The sequence below is a fragment of the Corvus kubaryi genome, unplaced genomic scaffold, assembly GCF_017639235.1.
Source record: "Corvus kubaryi isolate FWS band 111438036 unplaced genomic scaffold, C.kubaryi_AGA036_p1.0 78, whole genome shotgun sequence".
NCBI lineage: Eukaryota > Metazoa > Chordata > Aves > Passeriformes > Corvidae > Corvus > Corvus kubaryi.
Genome location: NW_024582065.1, coordinates 2,047,261 through 2,065,951, shown reverse-complemented (window position 1 = coordinate 2,065,951; position 18,691 = coordinate 2,047,261). Strand labels below are relative to the sequence as shown.

The 18,691-nt window shown below is 49.1% G+C and overlaps 1 protein-coding gene across 1 annotated transcript in view; it reads right to left on the bottom strand.

Moving 5' to 3' along the window:
- CACNA1B (calcium voltage-gated channel subunit alpha1 B) overlaps positions 1–18,691 on the bottom strand; it is a 254,528-nt gene that overhangs the window by 32,815 nt on the left and 203,022 nt on the right. Inside the window, exons 25-31 of the mRNA XM_042052780.1 lie at positions 13,434–13,530; positions 11,206–11,366; positions 10,021–10,158; positions 9,006–9,207; positions 7,260–7,424; positions 6,148–6,258; positions 5,845–5,978 (exon numbers count right to left, since the gene is read on the bottom strand). Coding sequence (XP_041908714.1) covers positions 5,845–5,978; positions 6,148–6,258; positions 7,260–7,424; positions 9,006–9,207; positions 10,021–10,158; positions 11,206–11,366; positions 13,434–13,530 — 1,008 coding nt within the window. The remainder of the gene's footprint in view (positions 1–5,844; positions 5,979–6,147; positions 6,259–7,259; positions 7,425–9,005; positions 9,208–10,020; positions 10,159–11,205; positions 11,367–13,433; positions 13,531–18,691) is intronic.

Here is an 18,691-nt window from a genome sequence, read left to right as displayed (position 1 = left end):
CCCTGGCCCAGGAGCAGAGATCGGAGCTGCCCCTCGGGAGGAGCTGCTGAGCTCTGCCCTCAGTTTGCTCCTCTCCAGGATTCCTCCCAGCTTTGCTGCTCCTGCTGTGTCCCTGCAGCAGCTCCATGGTGCTCCAAAGACCTCACTTGGATGCCAAGTGATCCAAGGAGCCTGGACCTGTCTCTATGGAGTAACAACCCCAGTCCTAACAAAGCACAGGATGAGCTTCTCAACCTTTAACCTGCAACAGGGACAGCAGCCCAAATTTAGCAAACTGATCTTCCCCCAGTGTATTTTCACGTTCACTGCTGATGCCAGAGCCCTTTTCTGTGCTGCCTGGGCCAGGTGTGCAGCAAAGTGTCCAAATTTATCCCAACTGCTCCCACACATCTGGAATGGATCCAGCACTGTGGAGGATTCACCTCTCGGTTTGCACTGGGCAAACTTTGCATTTACACATTGTCGTTTCCTCTGCTGCATCCCAGCAGAAAATACCCTCCATGAACATCCATGGAGCTTCTGTGCAGCCTGGAAATGAAAATTCCCCCGGGTCTGTTTCTTAACAGCAACTGTGCAACAGGAAATGTGGATGCTCCCAGATCCAAGAGCTGGTGTCAGGTGGCTGAGCAAGGATTTTTGAGAAGCTTTTGGTCTCATTTGCATTATCAACCATAGCCAAGATACTTAAGAATGGAAAAATAGAAATATTTCAGATCGCATTTTCCTTTTTGGATTCTCTTTTGTTTAACTGATGATGATCAAAGATAAAGGCCAATATTTCCAAAGGCATCTTTGGAATAAATTTACATTTTGGCACTAAATTCCCAGTGGGATCTGGCTCCTGGTACTTTTCAGCTCTGCTCATAACATGATTTCTGCATTTTACTTGGAGTTTTGGGTTTGGATCCAGCGACTCTGTGTCCACTGTGGTGGCAAAATGGGTTCTTCTATGGGTTGGTGTCACAGCGAATTTTCAAATTTAAGATCCTTCTTTCCCACCATTTTTGATTTGAGGGAAGCAAGTCTGTTATCACTTCAATAATATTCTTGCCTTACAATATAGAGATTAAAACGGCTGGAAGGTGCTTCCTTCAGCAGAAATCTCCATCACCTCATCCTAAAAGAACCCAAACCCACCTTCGCAGAGCTGAATTTGGTACCACCACCTCCAAACCCCAGCGTTTCCAGGTCCAGAACATCCTTCCCTCGCCATCTCCTCCCACTTCCCACGGAAATAAAGCAGGTGGCAGTGTCCCCTTTGGCACAGGGGGTGGCACAGGGAGCAAGGGACGGGCTATTGGAAACTCATTGTCACCAATGAGCCCAGGGAGGGAGGTGCAGGACAGAAGCCACTTCAGGGCACGCTGCAGTGAGGCTTTTCCACCAGTGCAATCGGAACTCTCATCAAAGAAAAAACCAAACAGAAACGGATCAAATCAAAGAAAAACGAGAGAAAATCAAAGCAGAGAATTTAAAGAATTGTTTAAATTCAATGAAACCAACCGTGTCCTATATGTGATGTTGTCATGGATGGATATTTGCAAGATTATTTACAAATTTTTAGATTTTTTTTTTTTTTGAGCAGCAGGTGCACAACATACAGACGGAGACATGGTTTTCGCATTGTATGTTGATTGGATGGCGTGATTCAGCAGGTAGATAAGGAAAATAAGGAACAAAAACAGGAAACAAAAAGAGAAAATGAGTAATCAGGACAAGCAAAAAGGAAACTCTGAAAAATTTCACTGGAAAAAAAAAACCCGTTGGGCTATCAGGGGTGGGGAGGTGTTATTTTATGGGAACTCCCGGAGTAAAAAATGCTTCGAACCAAAAGAGATTCAGAGATCCTCCAGGTAACACAGACAGTGCAGTTGTTATTTGCATTTCAGTTTGTAATGCAAATTTGGAGACAATTCACAAACACTTCTCAGGGTGGTTTTTTTCTATTTCCAGGCATAGAAATAGATGTCAGTTTGCCACACACCCACTCGGCCTCCTGAGGCCAACTGTGTCCACAAGGACACCTTTTCCTTAATCCCACCTCTTTTCCCTCAATTACCGAGGGTAAAAAAACTGACATTCATGCTTTTGCCTGAGGAAATAAAAAAAAGAGATATTCCACTACAATCACAAAGTAAATTACATGTGACATGACCAGAAAAATTAAAACAAAGCAATTAATCCACACATTTCTTTTCCTTTTGTCTTTACTTCTCCGAGGGTTAAAGGTACCAAACAAGGCTGGTGGAAGCCAAGTCTCTCAAGGTGAGGCCACCCAGGATTATTTACCTTTGGAGAACACTTCTGGCTGGAAAATACGGAGGAAAACGGTGCTCTGGCAACTGTTTGTGAGCCTGAGCTCAGTGGCACACCTAGAAAACATCTCCACAGGGACCTGGAGGGTGGCTGGGACAGGGACAGCTGCAGACTGGCCAGCAAAGTCACCTTGTGGCTGTCACCTGGACTTCCCAGCTGAGGAAACTCCACGGGAATGGCTGCCAGGAGGGCTGGAAGGACTAAAGGGGCTGTCCCAAACTCTGCCCAGCAGATGAGGGAAAGCGGGAGCTGGGGAAGTCACAGGGAAAAAGGGCCATTCCCTGCTGGGGACACAGCTCTGGGAGGGAGGATCCGAGACCTGTTCTCCTCTCTGGTTGTTCCCTGCTCCATGAGAGCTCCTGCGCCCCAGTCATGCCCTGAGGAAGGTGAGGTGGGGTTGGTTCAGCTCATCCCCAGCCTTTATTTCCTGCTCTGCCCTACCTGGAATTCCAGAGGGAAAAAGAGGCTGGGCAGAGGCCACAGCTGGGCTGTGCTCTGTGAATGAGGCACCCCCTGCTCCTCACCTCCAGCCCTGCACGTTCACATCTCTGCATCAGCTCTTTCAGCCCTTTTTTTCCTACATTTTTCTAAAATGGCTTCTGTTTTGGAACTATTGGTTCAAAACTGAGTCAGACTGGATCTGTTGGTTCAGTTTTTCTACACTGGCTCTCAATACCAGAAATATTTCAATTACCCAGGTGAAACTGCAGTTTGACAGAATATTCCAAAGCTGGTTTAAAGTGTAACTCTGCCACTCTGTGTCACTTTGTAGGCAGCAAAGCAGTCTTGGCACTGCCAGGCAGATTTGGGAGCCCTTGGGACCCCCTTGGTGCCCTGTGGGTCAGCATAACCCACGTGCAACCTCGCATGGAGCCGACCACACAGGGCAGGAGCAAAGGGCTGCATCCTTCTGCTTCTTTTCCATCCTCAGGACTGGAAGAGGAGAATCATAAAATCATGGAACGGTTTGGGTTGGAGGGGACCTTAAAGCTCATCTCCTTCATGGGCAGGGACCTTCCACTGTCCTAGGTTGCTCCAAGCCCCATCCAACCTGGCTTTGAGGGCAGGAAGGTTTCAGTGGCAGTGGAGAGCTTGGTACAAGACCACATCTCCACATGCCACTGGCTGAAGTGGAATGAATTCCATGAGGGACATCCTGACAGCTGCCATTACCAACCCTGTTACCAACCCTGTTATCAACCCTGTTATCAGCCCTGTTATCAGTGTGATCTTCAGGGCACCACTGCCAACACCCACGAACTGAGCAGGGATGCAGCTCAGAGCTGGCCCTCACTGCCCCCTTCAAGCAAACGGAGCTGCTCAGGGTGCTGTGCACGCTGCCCCTGATCCCAGTCCGTGGTTCCTGTGGGAGGCTGACAGGGATGTGTGTGGCTGAAGGAATGTGTGCTGCTGGGGAGAGATCAGACAGGAGCTGCACGAAAGAAGTGCTGGAAACCAAATCTAGAAAGAAAAGTGGCAGGGGATGACCCCTGGGCACTCTGTGTGAATGAAAAGCGGGGAGGAGATGTGGTGGCTACACAGAAATCAGAGAGTTGTTCAGGTTGGAGAAGATCTCCAAGACTGTTGAGTCCAATCATTCCCTCAGCACTGCCAAGGCCACCATTAAATGCTGTCCCCAAGTGCCACATCCACACAGCTTTTAAATCCCTGCAGGGAAGGGGACTCCACCTGTTCCAGTGCCTGACCACCCTTTCCATGAAGCAATTATTCCTAATATCCACCCTAAACTTCCTCTGGAGCAACTTGAGGCTGTTTCCTCTTGCCTTGCTGCTTGTTATGTGGGAGAAGAGATCAAGCCCCACAAAAGGGAATGTTTAGAGAGAGCTGAGCTCAAAAAGCTCTGCAGACACAGACAGAGGACCAAGAGCTCAGGGCTGGAGTGTCCTGGGGACATGTGGCTTTTATATGAGAGAGTTTTGTGGTCAGCTGCATGTTGGACACTGCCAGGGGAATCTGGTGACCTCCTTTAGAAAATCCTCTCTAAGGACTGAATGTGTCCAGCTCCTCATAAACCAAAAAACCTCTTCTTTCCCACCTGGGAGGAGAAGGGAAAGGCACATGGGTGCCCTGCTGGGGCTTTAGGGGGAATTCACACTCCTCTGCAAAGGTTTTGATGCTGAAAATGTCTCACAGCCCAACCTGATCCAATCCCTGGCTGGGCCATCCCACGGGAGCTGGAGGGAGAGGCAGTGTCCCATTATCTGAGCAGGGAAGGGGCAACACTGTGGCTGCTCCCTGACTGTGAAACAGCTCCAAAAATGAGGATTTTAGCAGCATTTGGGCTTGGTGTTGAGAAGGAAAAACCTTCCTGAAGGAGAAGACACCAATCTGTGAGAGACCAGAGGCTCCCTTACCCCGTGAGAGCTGTCAGTGCTACTTCCTCCCAGAAAAAGTGGCCAGAGGAGGGGTGGAAAAGCTTCAATCTGTTTGTGGCTGACTTGCAAATGGTTTCACAGATTTTCAAACCATGGCAAAAGTTTGGGTGCCCTTGGCAAGGAAATACATCCCATGGGAGAGGGAGTGGGGACAACAATCCGCAGCACTCCGAGTGGGTGAGCTGAGTAACTTCAGCCTGGCTGCACTGAAACCAAAATCCTACAACACAGGATTCACCAGCAGATAAACGGACATCATTTGTATGGGGAGGAAAACTTTGGGGGGTTGTGCATTATTTTGTACCAAGGAGGTTAAATAAAAATGCATTTTGTTAGAAACAGTCACATGGTCTTCACCAGCACCTGTAAAGGAACGTGGGGAGCACAGTTCTCAGCACACACAGAACACATCTACAGGCAAACCCCTGGGACTGAGGAGAAAAGTTATGGTCAAGTTCAAATTCATCACACAGCTACATCATCAGCTCCAACATGCACTGGGAGAGGAGAGGAGCAATTTATTCCGTGGGTAATATCAGACTGTCAGGGATTGAGACAGGCATTTGCTGCCCTTATGGAAAAATCCTTCAGATTTAATGCCAAGTCTGTCCACTTTGTGCGATCTACAGGATCAGCAGGGAGACAGCAGCCCTTGGAGGGCTGGCCAGAAATCCTGTGGGAGAGCTGTTTGTTTATTCATTGCCCCACAGAGCTTTTGTGACAGGAACATTCCCCCAGTCCACACCCTTCACCTCATCACCCTCACCCTGCCCCGTGACCCAGACTGGGCAGGAGCCCCAAGGGGCAGACGCATGCCCTGCAGAAAACCTCCCACACGAACACAGCAGAATCCCTTTGGTCTTTTCCCTCTCTAAATCCAGCAGGATTTTTCCATGAATAGGCAGAAAAGGCCTGAGGATAGAGTAGTTGGCTGCAGGAGAGAGGGAGCTGCTTGCTGGCAGAGTCACGAGCACCGTGGTTCTCATCAGAGCTTTCCCTCTTTGGGGCACACAGCTGTGCTCAGCTCCATGGAAAAGCAGAGCTCATGGAACAGGGTCAGCCAAGGCCATCGTGACTCCCAGAGGCAGCTCCAGGGAATAAGGCTGGTAGGGAGAAGGTTCAATGTCTTGACAGGGCACGGCTTTGTTTATAAAGGAAGGAAATTGAGCAAGCTGTACTTACCGCAATCTCTGTTACTAAAATATCAGTAATACTTCCCAACACTGTTACAAAATCAAAGACATTCCAGGCATCTCGGAAATAATTCTGCCAAATGAGAACACAAGGGGAATAGAGGGATCCAGGGGTTATTTTCTCTTTGCCAGCACAGGTCGGGGGGGTTTTTTTGTTTGCTCGTTTTTAAATGCGCGTCACGAAACGCGAGCATTTCGTCGAGAGAGGAGAAGAGGTGGAAGGGAACAAGGGAGGCACCTACCAGCACACCAAAGGCAATGATCTTCAGCACACATTCCATGGAAAACATGGATGTAAACACAATGTTCAGGCATTTCAGCATTTCCTCGTATGCTTCTGGAGCATCATAGAACTAAAGCGGGATGGAAGAAAGGCTGTTGGTGAAAATCACCGACAGAGTAAAACCTTTCCCAGCAGGTTTGCTCATTTTAGTCAGGATTCTGTGCTCACTTTAAGCGAGGCTTGGGGTTACAACACAGTTATTCCTGTCTCTCTTGCCTCCATCCTGTACTGAGGGGGCAGCTGGAATATCCTCAGAGCTGGAGACTGTTGCTGGGGGATGTTCCCGTGTAAGCACAGCACGGCGCAGGAGGGAGGAAGGACATTTTCAAACCCAGAGGGGAAGTGCAGAGCTGGGTTTTGTTCCAGAGAACCCTAAGCATATGGGGACCCCTTGACTGTGAAGATACTCTAAGCCAGGCAAGGGACAGGAGGGAACATCATCCACACCATGTATCCACCTGCATCTCCTCCTCCACTCTGGATCACATCCCAGGAGCCTGATGCTGTTCCAAAGTTGGGTCATTTCACAGAATCACAGAATGGCCTGGGTTGGAAGGGAGCTTAAGCTCATCCAGTCCCTATGGGCAGGGACACTTTTCCCTATCCCAGGCTGCTCCAAGCCCTGTCCAACCTGGCCTTGGGCACTGCCAAGGATCCAGGGGCAGCCACAGCTGCTCTGGGCACCCTGTGCCAGGGCCTTCCCACCCTCCCAGGGAATGATTCCTTCCCAATATCCCATCTAAACCTACTCTGTTTCAGTTTGAATCGCCATGGCCTGACTGGGCTTTGAGCAGCCCCAAGACCCTGGCTGAGCTGGAGATCAGCACCTGCAGATCCCAGTTCCCATCCCATGTTCACACCCCAAAGGGGCTGAGCCCAACCAACGCTCTGCAGGGAATCCCACTGGTGGGATCTCATCCCAGCTAAACCACCTCCCTCAGGGGGCCAAAGGAATCCCAGTAGGCACATGAGGAGTGGTGGCTGCTCCTGCTGAGCCCCCCTCAGCTCTCAGGGCGAGAATCTCTCCAGCCAACAGCCCAAAATTCCCAGATACAGGAAGATCCCACTCACCTTCATCATGAGGACGATGGTGTTGAGAGCGATCATGACCATAATAAAATACTCAAAGGGAGGGGACACCACGAATTTCCACATCTTGTACTGGAAGGATTGCTTGTTCTGAGGCATGTAGCGGGTCAGGGGCTTGGCACTTATGGCAAAGTCTATGCAGGCCCTCTACAAAACAAAAAGGGGATGAAGAGATGACAGGAAAAGGGCTGGAAGTCTTAATCCATCGGGATGTGGTTGGGAGAGTGAGCAGAGCATTTACACCAAGCGAGTACTGACTGTTCCCTGTAAAACGCAGCACAGGATCCCCAAATCCTGATCAATTTTCCTGGAATATTTACCCTATAACGTTCCTATGCAGTCCTACAACATTCCATTAGAGCCCAGCTCCTCATAGGTCCTGATCCCACTTTTAAAAACACTTCCAAGTCCTCCTGATGGGCGACTGAGGATTGGTAAAGGTGTTCTCTGTGGTTTTCAAAAAGTACTGTGGAACTCAGGTGTGTTCTCAGCACAGCAACACCCAGACAGCTCAGAATGTTTCATAAAATGAGAACTGAATTTACCAATAAATTATCCACCAAAAGCACTGGGGGAACTCTCAAAGACCCCTTTCATTGGCTATTTCTGCTCACTTTATTATGAATATAAAACTATGAGAAAAAAGCGGTTTCTACCCACAAGAGGTTTTGATTCTGGAGCGTTTTCTCATCTTGGATTTACCTAAGAATTCCAAGTCTGAAATCACTTTCTGCCCAGTTGGAAAATAACAAAGCATCTCTAAATATTCTGCTTTATTTTGGACTTTTTGTTCATCTAGACAAACAAGGAACTAATTAAGAATAGCTTAAAAATTCATCTCTTTCCATCAAAAATCAGGTTCCAGTTTCAAAATACATGAAAAGAGATGGTTCTTCGCACAAGAGGTCGTTGAGGCTGTGGACCCTGGATGAAGGATGCTGCAGATGCTAAAAGTCTGCATGGATTGAGAAGGAAACTGGATACACCCACGGAAGGAAGATACAAAGATGCCAGTAACTACAGAAAAACCAACTCAGGAGGTCCCTGAGTGGAAAACAATGGGATTTTTGGGGGCATTAAGGAAAAACCTCACAGCTTCTTACCCTGGTCTTACACTCTTCTCAAGGCATCTCCTTTTGGCTGCTGCCAGGAGGAAAAGTCCCAGCTGGGCACAAAACCAGCCTGTGGAAAGGAGTTTTCCTCTGGGGAGCCACAGCAGTTGTAGCTCAGTTTGGTTTCTGAGGTCTGGCCTCAAGGTTTGTCTCCTTCCACACCTCCACACTCGAGCAGACATCAAACCATGGAATGGTTTGGGCTGGAAGGGACCTCAAAGCCCATCCAGTGCCACCCCTCCCATGGCAGGGACACCTTCCACTGTCCCAGGCTGCCCCAAGTCCCAATGTCCAGCCTGGCCTTGGGCACTGCCAGGAATGGAGCAGCTTCTCTGGGCACCCTGTGCCAGGGCAGATCCATCTCCCCTTTGGTGCAGTCCAGGGGGACGGGTGACAGTGGTTCCTAACAGGAACCATTTGGGGGCTCTCCCTGGTGGTGTTTTTATGCAGAAGCTGAAACAGCCACTCATTTCTTTGGTCTCTACACCACACACCCTCCAATAACCACTGCTCTCCAGTCCCCCCAGCACAGGGGGGACGAGGAGTGGCCTTCCACCAGTATCCAGGTGCTCTGAGCCCCTGGAACACCAACTCTGGAGTCAGAAGAGGTGGGTACCTCGTTTTTCTCGAGGCTGCACTCTGACATCACTTTATCTCCTTGCTCCTGGAAGGTGATGATGATTAACGCCACAAAGATGTTGACAAAGAAAAAAGGGAAGACAACAAAATACACCACGTAAAAGATGGACATTTCCATTCGGTAGCCAGGGCTGGGCCCCTGTTCCTCGTAGGTGGCATCCACTGAGTGCTTCAGCACACTGCAAGCAAATGCAAAGAGAGAGGAAAGGTCAACACAACCCCTGGGAAGCACCAAGGACCCCCTGAGAGTCAATCCCCAGCCTCCACTCACGTGCAGGGTTTTCCACATATGCTCAGGAAAAACTTGCTCCCATCCACGTGGCTGGGGAGAAGTTTTCCTTGAGGATATTTTTAGGGAAACCCTTTGTTCTCACCATTGTGCAGAATGGTGGGAGATTTGCTGTGTCCAGATCCACTGATCCCCCCTGGCCAAGGGGAGAGGATCCAGCTGGATCTGGTTTCTCTTCTCTGGTCAACAGGGATGGAGTAAAAGTGGGAAAAGAGAGGTATTGATGACATCCAACAGGGGAACACAGTGAGGGACTGGAAAAAGGAGGCTGATGCTGTTTGAGTCTTTATTTTATGAAAGAGTTGACCGTGGAGGAGGAGGAACCCTGGCCACACACGGCACTCCACATGTGCCAAAATAAAGTCACGTCCTGAACAGGAAATGTCATTTGGGGACCGTCACGCCCAGCAGACTTCCAGCAGAGCTCACAATACTTTTTCCCCCCTCGTTTTCTTACATTTCCAATATCAGTTTTACCCCTGAGAAAGGTGTGCAAGCCCAAAAGCCTGAAGCAAGAACGGAAAACTTCCTGAGCATCCCTGTGCCAGGAAAATGCAGAGCTCTGCCTGCTGGCTCACCCAATAATCACACAGCACTGAGCTGATAAAAGACTTTTCTCATTTCCCAGGTCACCTGCTGTCCCTCAGAGCTTTGGGGACCTGCTTTACCTGCACCATCAGCCCCTGCCAGCCCCGTTACTCACGTTGGCCACCCTTCCCCTGTGGACACGGTGAAGAGCGTGAGCAGAGCCCAGAGCACGTTGTCGTAGTGGAACTCGTATTTTTTCCATTCCCTGGGCTGTGCCTCCACCTCATTTTTTTCATAATCCAGGTACTGACCCCTAGGAACAAGAGATTGAGAGCCAGTGAGAGAATGAAAGCAGATCAGGCATTTCTTAGGACTCAGGAGTTTTGGAAAGCCCCAGCAGCACAGTCTGGACTCTGCTGTGGATTACAGACAAGGAGACCCCCTCAAAGCCTATGACAGAAGTAAAGGCCAATTTTTGAGTCACTTTTAGCCACGGGAACTGGACCTAAGGACTAAAAATGAAAGGAATTTTAAGCAAGGCATTCATTCATTCATTAGGCAAAGCCAGCCATCAACACCTGGGCGGCCCCTAAATTGTCTGACCCCACAGAAAACCTCTGCTTGACAGGGAAACATCTCTGGCTCCTACTCCAGGGTTGGATCTAAGTCCTAAATGTGTCCTGCTTTTAGGGGCCTGGCACGAGGAGAACCCTCTCCAACCTACCCTTTTCTGTCCTTTCACATTCCTCCCCGTAATTTATCTGCATTCTTCCAAGGAAGAACTGCAGTGACAACCCCTGGGATCCCACCGGGACGTGCCCTGCACGTGCCAGGCAGCAGGAGAGGGACGGGCAGAGCAGGACAGTGCTGAGGAGGTGCTTTGGGTGCCAAGAAAAAGCTGATGAGATGCACATTGTGGAGTACCACACCTTGGCAGCCTGCTGGGAAGGACAAAGCATGACAGGGCTTTTAAAAGATTCAGATCCTGTCCCTCTCCTCACTAATTAGTAGCTCTTTAACATCCCACGCTTCTGATTATTTATTCAGTGTGTTTTTCTAATTCATTGGAGCTCTAAGAATCAAGGTGGAAAGAGGAGTCACACTATCAAAAACCCTTCTCTTAGGAATCACACTCAGCTTTCCTGGGAAAGAAGCTGCCTCCCCTGTATCCTGAAGATCAGAGCCAGGAGTGACACAGCTGTTCAAGAAAAACAAGGCAAATTCACCTCCGGGCTGGCTGTGCTGAATTATTGCTCTTATTTACAGGAGACTCTTCCCACTCAGCACATCCCTGATTTTGGGCCAGCCTGGGCAGCTGCAGGAAGCTGCTCCCTGCCACATTCCCTGCTCCCAGCTGTACCTGCAGTCCTTCTCCAGCTCCTTGGACTCGTCCGTGCAGTAGAAGAAGCGGCCCTTGAAGAGCTGCACGGCGATGACGGCGAAGATGAACATGAAGAGCATGTACACGATGAGGATGTTGAGGACGTTCTTCAGGGAGTTCACCACGCAGTCAAAGACAGCCTGGGCGTGGAGGGGAGCAAGGTCAAGGGGTGGGGAGAAAGGAAAAGTTCATCCAAAGTCTTGGCATCCACTGTTTAACCACACTCGGGGAGTCACGGAGGGTTTGGGTTGGAAAAGACCTTAAAGCTCATCTTATTCCCACCTCCCACTGTCCCAGGCTGCTCCAAGCCCCAATGTCCAGCCTGGCCTTGGGCACTGCCAGGGATCCAGGGGCAGCCCCAGCTGCTCTGGGCACCCTGTGCCAGGGCCTGCCCACCCTCCCAGGGAACAATTCCTGCCCAAAATCTCATCTAAATCTCCCTCATTTGGGACTCATTCCCCATCCCACAACCCATGGGTGCTTCGATGGATTTTCACTTCCCAAAGCTGTGAGGAACAACTCCAGCTTCCCTCATCTCCTGCTTTATCCACAACTTTGGCTGTGCCACTGAATTTTCTGATGCTGCTCATAACGTTTACAAAGACAATCACAGCTTGTCAAGACAATATTAGTCCTGAGCAAACATTTCATTATAAAATGAAAATTGTTTTGATTTTACTTCCAGTGGCTGCATAAAAACTGTTGGAATAATAAGGAAAAAAAATACCAGGAAACAAAACAACCAAATGCTTTGAATAAATATTTTTCTGAAGAGCTGTCTGTCAGAATGAGGTGTGACTAATGTGCTCTCCTGAACTCCCTGCAAAGAACTTCTCAAACTCATTATTACGTGGGAATGAGGCCCTGATTCATCACAAGTAATTTGCAGTTTAATTTTAGTCAGAAGTTTGTCATAGTACCAGAAATTGAGCAGTCCCTGCCCAAGCACAGGGTTTGTACAATCCTGCTGCTGTTCCTCTGAATGGAAGTGAATCACCCACAGAATTACACTCCTGATGCAAGCCAGGAATCCTGATGGAAATCTGTCCAATCAGCCCAGGAACCCTGATGGAAATCTTTTTAATTAGCCCAGGAATCCTGACAGGAATCCCTCTGATCAGCCCAGGAATCTTGATGGGAATTTCTCTGATCAGCCCAGGAATCCTGATGGAAATCTTTTTAACTATCCCAGGAATCCTGATAGGAATCTCTCTGATCAGCCCAGGGATCCTGATGGAAATTTCTCTAATCAGCCCAGGAACCCTGATGGAAATCTGTCCAATCAGCCCAGGAATCCTGATGGAAATCTTTTTAATTAGCCCAGGAATCCTGATGGAAATCTCACTGATCAACCCAGAAATCCAACATGAAATTTCTACATGGTTCAACATTAACGTTCCTTTTCTTTTCAGATCAATTTCATGTGCATAAAACTAAAATTATTTAAGCATGAATGGTGGGCTCAGACAAAAGCAGATCTCCAGAGCAGCTGACCCTTAGTTTGATGTGAAAACAGGAATTGTCAAACACATTTTCACCGTTCCAAAAGATCCATGGCTTTTTCCCCATCAACAGCCCACAAAAGGTATTGAGGAGTCCCTAAATCTCAGGAATTATGGAATTTTAACTCCTTCCATTCTCTCTTTGCAGGACCTGGCTGCACCTCAAATTGTTGCTGTTGGATGAGTAACCACAGGCCATTAAATTGATTTTATTTTTTAGCTCAGCGTTCTAGGGAAGAAAAGAACTGGACTATGGATTCTTTAATAGAAAGATGAATAAATTAAAGCTCCTCCCACAGCAATGACAAATCCCTTCGGACAGCCTGTGGAAAACCTTGCAATATTCATGTTAAATTCTCCAGGGAAACCCAAACCCTCCCAACCCCATTTTTTCCTGTATCACTTCAAAGACCATCCCACTTATGAACTGTAATTTAATTTATCTGCCTTTTTTTCTATTTGTAGAGGTTTAATTTTCATGGCATTTCCACAAGAATCCCTAAAGTTACCCACAATGTTGGCAAAGCACCCGAGTGTTTGCCATTTGCTCAACATCTGCCCAGCTGTTTGTGCTCATCTGGCACAGAGATGCATCGCAACCAAAGAAAAGCAACAGAAACAACTTGGGGTCAGTGGAGTCCACCAGCTGCCACTCAGATCGGTCAGAAACCTCCAGAGAAGGAAAATTTGGGGTTCTTTTCTAACCTTTAGCTTTGGCAGCCGTTTTATGGTCTTCAGAGGCCGGAGCACCCGCAGGACTCGCAGGGACTTGATGGTGTTGATGTCCTTGCCTTTGGTTCCTCTGCAAGGGAGAAAAAGGCACAAGAACAACAGAGGGAATCGTTTGCTCCTCAGGTCACTCACTGGGGTGTTTCTGGGCATCCAGGGTGGCTTTGGTGGTGCAATTGGTTGGGTTTGGGGTGGTTTTTTTGGCAGGTTTTGTGTCCATCCTCAGCAGGGCTGCAGGCAGGATGACCCAGCCTCACCTGGGGTGGATCCAGCAGCACGAGGAGAAGGCTGGGGCGGGACAGGGTCCTGGCAGGGCTCAGCCACAGGATGTCCAGGCTTTGTCACCTCCCAGCCGCTCAGCAGGACCTGGGGCCCTTCCTGCCCTGACTCCACACCGGACAAGGCTCCCAGGCAGGGCAGCAGCACCGGGACAGGAGGCTCAGCTCCTCCATCCCATTCCCGGCAGGAGAAGGGACAAAGCCACATGTGGCTCTTCCCTCCCAGCTGGATGAGGCAGGGGCTGTTTCTCTGTGCAATTCTCTGGCGGGAACATTGTGCCAAGAGGGTTTGGGAGCCTTCCTGGTGAGGGACAGAGCTCTCCTGGGGGTCAGAGCCTGTTCCCTCATCCCTGAGTGTCCCGTGGAGGACATGCCACCGATCCCATGCAGGACCATGTAATATGACAATATATTACATGCCTGGAGCAGTGCTGGGACAACTCCCCACTCAGGCATGCAGGTGCTGTCAGTCACATTTGGGGCTTAGGTTTGGTTAAAACCGAGTGCAAGGCCCGAGAACGTTCCTCTTGTTAACTTCAAGAGGGGTTTTAGGGGAAGGACAGAGTTCCTTTCCTCGTGCACTTCCAAAATAAATAAGCAAAAGGAGATAACAGGTACATCTTCTTCCAACCCCATGGCAAAACAACAACATTCCCTTCGTTTCGTATGAAGTGGAAAATGGGATGGAAATCGGGAGTTTTATTCATGGCTGGAGGTTTGGGTCTGGGACTGCGCTGAGGGAACACAGGTGTGAATGAAGAACGGTGGGACAGATGCTGGTAGTTCCTATCCTGTGCTCTCCCAGGCTGCTGAACATTCCTCTTCTCCAGGAGGGAAATAATGGAAGGACGAGAGACCCAAGAGAGCCACGGAGGTTTGGGAAGAAGTGCAGAGCTTCCCCCACCCTGCCCTACACCCTGTGCTGAGGGAGGAGCACCAAGGGTGGAGGGAACCAGCCAGTTTTGTGGCTGCCTGACCCTGCTCAGCCCTGGGAAGGGTCTTTTTGGAAATCCAACCACTTCCAAAGGATTGAGAACTCACACCTAATGCTGGACTGGAATCTACAACCCAAACCCACATTCCTGCCTCATCTCCAGTCCCTTTCCCCCATCGCCAGCCACTGCAGTTGTCTGGAAATGCAGTAAGAGGGAGACACACAGGAATTTCTGGAGGGTCGGTTGTATCCCAGGGATGTATAACTGGAGGAGAAATTCCCTTTCCACAAGCTTTAGTAGAAGTGGAGGAGAGGGGAAACAGGATGGACAGGTCCCTGACCTCTCCCTCTCCCATCCTTCAGGGCTGTTTTAGGGCCATTTTAATCCATCCCAACTGGACCCTGACCACTAACACAGCTCTCAATCCAGGCACGGGATTTACTCCCAGAGCTACAGGACTGATTTAAAGGCACAAAATGACTATTAAATATTAAAGAAGTAATATGTGACTCTCATTAGAGACCTTCGATCTGCCCTAGATGAAGCAGGCACCGCCAGCAGAGCTTTTACTGCCTTTCTTGTCTGGTTTTAGCAGAGCTGAAGGTCTGGCCTAGGCTTGGCTTCGCCTATTTGCTTTCAGCTGTCATGGTGACCTCAGTGTCACCAGAGCCACCAGCTGAGCTGGGGCTCCCCCACAGCCCAGGCTGACCCTCAGCAGTGCCCTGGCTGCAGGACAGGTTGTTCAGCCTCCCCAGGAGGATGGGAATGGCAGGAGGGAAGCAAAAGGGGGAAGGAGGAGATGCCACAGGACATCCCACCTGTCCCCAGGGCTGGTGGCCACCCCATCCCCGGGGCTGCCCCCTCTGCAAGGCCAAGCAAATCCCTTCCCCTGCTCCATGTTTCCCACGTGAGGAAAGCCAGGGAAGCAGTGGGAGCTGAGGAAGGTGGGGGTGAGAAAGGAGGGAGGGTGAGACTCTTCAGGGCCACGTGGTTGGGGCAGCAGGACGGGAAAGGAGGGTGGGACACGGGGACACTGTGCCCAGAGCTCTGCTCCGTTCCCCAGCGCCCACGGCCACGTTGCTGCTTTGCAGATCAGCACTGCCAGCCCAGCAAAGCTCAGCTCTGCTCTCCTGGGCTCACTCAGAACCCCAGAATATTCCCACATGGTGCCTGCTCCTGATTCCAGGAGACCTGGACGCTGCTGCTGTGCCAATTAACAACTGCACTAATGAGGCCTCGTGTAAACGAGAACAGAGACATTTCCCTGCTCTGCTCTCCCGGGGTGGGCTCCACGCCTGAAGCAAGAATTTCTGTGGATTTAATACTTCCAGGAAGGTTAAAGAGACGTGGGGCAGAGCAAATCCTTGCTCCTGCTTTTCCCTGGAATGGGATGAGCGCTCGGAGAGCTCCAAGGTGGAGGGCAGACAGCTCCAGTCACAGGAAATTCCTTCTGCCTCAGCAGAGGACACTAAGAAGGGCTGACTGATTTTTTTTTTTTTCCATTCAGGCACTTAAGCAAATAAAGAGCGTGAGCCAATTAAATCTTAATGGGATTTATGCTCTGAACCATACAGAGAATCCTGAGGAACAAAAAAAGTTCCCATTTCTTGTCACAGTAAGGTCCCTGCTATAGGAAAAGCTTTTCCTGGTCCTCTGACCCAGAGTGATGCAAACTGCATTTTAATTAAAAGGACCCTCTGCCTGTCAAGTAAAACCCTAAGGGTTGGGTTTGGGTGTTTTTAAGAACCCTCTCTGCCAATACTGGGATTTCTTCACTGCTTTCATACAAAGCCAGATATCCCAGAAAATAAAAAGTCCAGATGGAACTGGGATGCAGTCAAAAGGTGAATCCAAGCAAACATCTGACCTGGATATTCCTCACGACAGAAAGAAATTGTTGTGGAAGGACGAGATTTTAATGGACTGCTGAACAACAACTGCAACCTTCAGGAGAGCTGAATCTTGAATTAGAGCTATAGAGGAGCACAGGATAAAGGCAGACAGCGAACAAAAAAAGGAAAAAAAAAAGAGAATACCACAAAAAAAAAATAGCATTAGCTCAGTTTTGGGTGCATTAGGCCAGCGCTGTTTTGTTGTTTTCTGTGTCAGTTTGCTGCCTGTTTATTTCAAACATTAGGAATATTTTAAAAGAGCTCTGCAGAACCTTTTCTCCCTTTAATAAATAAAAGGGCCTTTAAAAATTTAGTGGTTCTTTCAAATGGAAGCTGCTTGTTGCTGTTGCTGCTGCCAGCAGCTCTGATTTCAGGTGACAGGGACCTCTCAGAGCCAGGGCGTCAAAAATCCAGGGTAAAGTGGAGCCTGTGATTGCCTGGAATCCTCCTGGAAGAATAAATGAGGTCACCTCACTCTGCCCAAGCACAAAGCCACCCTCTTCCTGCCCTAAATGCTGTACTTTCCTCGAGAGAAGAAAGAATCCAGTGCCAAATTTCCTGGACCACATCAAAGGCTTTTCTTGGCATCTTTTTCCTCGCTATGGAGGATCCCCCCGGAGCTCCTGGAATGTGGGGACAGAGGACACAGCCCTGCCTCCCATCCCGCCCCTGCACTGACAGCAGAACTGCCACTTGCAGAAGGTTAAATACAAATTTTGGGACCTCCTTGTTCACAAATTCCCTGTGCAAAAAGCTCCCTGAGCTGTTTTTGTGTCAGAGACATCCCCCAGTATCAGAGCCTGGATCCCTGAATGAAGCTGTCCTGAGCTGACAGCAGAACTGCCACTTGCAAAAGGTTAAATACAACTTCTGGGACCTCCTTCTTCACAAATCCCCCTGAAAAAAGCTCCCTGAGCTCTGTTCTCGTGTCAGAGACCTCCCCCCAATATCAGAGCCTGGATCCCAGCTCGGTCCCATTGCCCACATTGCACTGAATTAGTCCTGGAGCTTCCAGCTTGGCTGTTTGGAGGTGAAATCCTCTAAAAGAGACTAAAATTTCTTCTTTAAGCCTGGTTGTTCAGATTTTCACAAATTGTAACTCACCCATCAGTGCCCACTGAGTCAACCCCTCAAATCTTTTTTGGTACAGATACATCTCCGTGTGTTTGTTGACTCTCTGACTTGGGTTTTTACTCTGTTCCTATCTGTGCTGAAGGAAAGCCAGGATGGATGAGGATTGTTAAGGGAAGATATTCACTGGATAATGAGAATAAAGGGACGGAGGAGTCGATGTGATGGGTGGAACATGGCTGGGTTGTTTCCACAGTGGCAAAGTGTGTGGTTGGACAGGTTGGACAGGCAAAGACAGAGCAGCAAGAGACAGGAAGAACATATTACCCCATGAAACTCCTAGAGAGAGATTCCAGCAAGGAGAAGACAAAGAAAGAGCAGAGTCAATGACAAACAGAAACATCAGAGAGGTCCCCCAGCCCCTGGCCCGCTCCCACCAACTCGACAGGATAAACCAGCAGGGAAGGGTTTTCTGGACAGCAGAAATCCTGCATTCCCTGCTGGATCCACTGGGAAAAACACCTCCAAATCTCTCTTCTCTCCCACTTTGGGAGGGAGAACCTCGACTATTTGTTTTTTTTCCACGAGCATCCTGAAATTCTGAGCATCTCAGCCACCTTTCCTCTGTTCCAAATTTTTCCAGGCCAAATCTTTGCTGCTCTTCCTCAGCTGTTCCTCCCAAGTACGGGGCTGAGAGATTTTGGTGACAATTTTCCACAGGTTGTTTGTTGGCTTCGATATCCCTGAGGACTCAAACGTGTCTGGGTGTTTGTGGCGTGTTTATCTCCAGAAAAAGAAAGGGATTTATCTTTGAAACGCTCTGCTAAATGGGAAACATTCCTTTATTATTATTATCATCATCATCATCATCATCATATTATTATTATTATTGCTCCCAGCATTGCTCCGGGGATGTTGTTTTAAATTTAGTTTTTGATTTTCCTAACCACAGTCAAGCACAGAGCTGCTCCTCAAGAGCTGCAGGCAGAAAGAAAACCCAGAGCTGCTTTGAGAGCTGGGCTTTATCAATCTTGTAGCAGCGACTGGTATCATCTCAA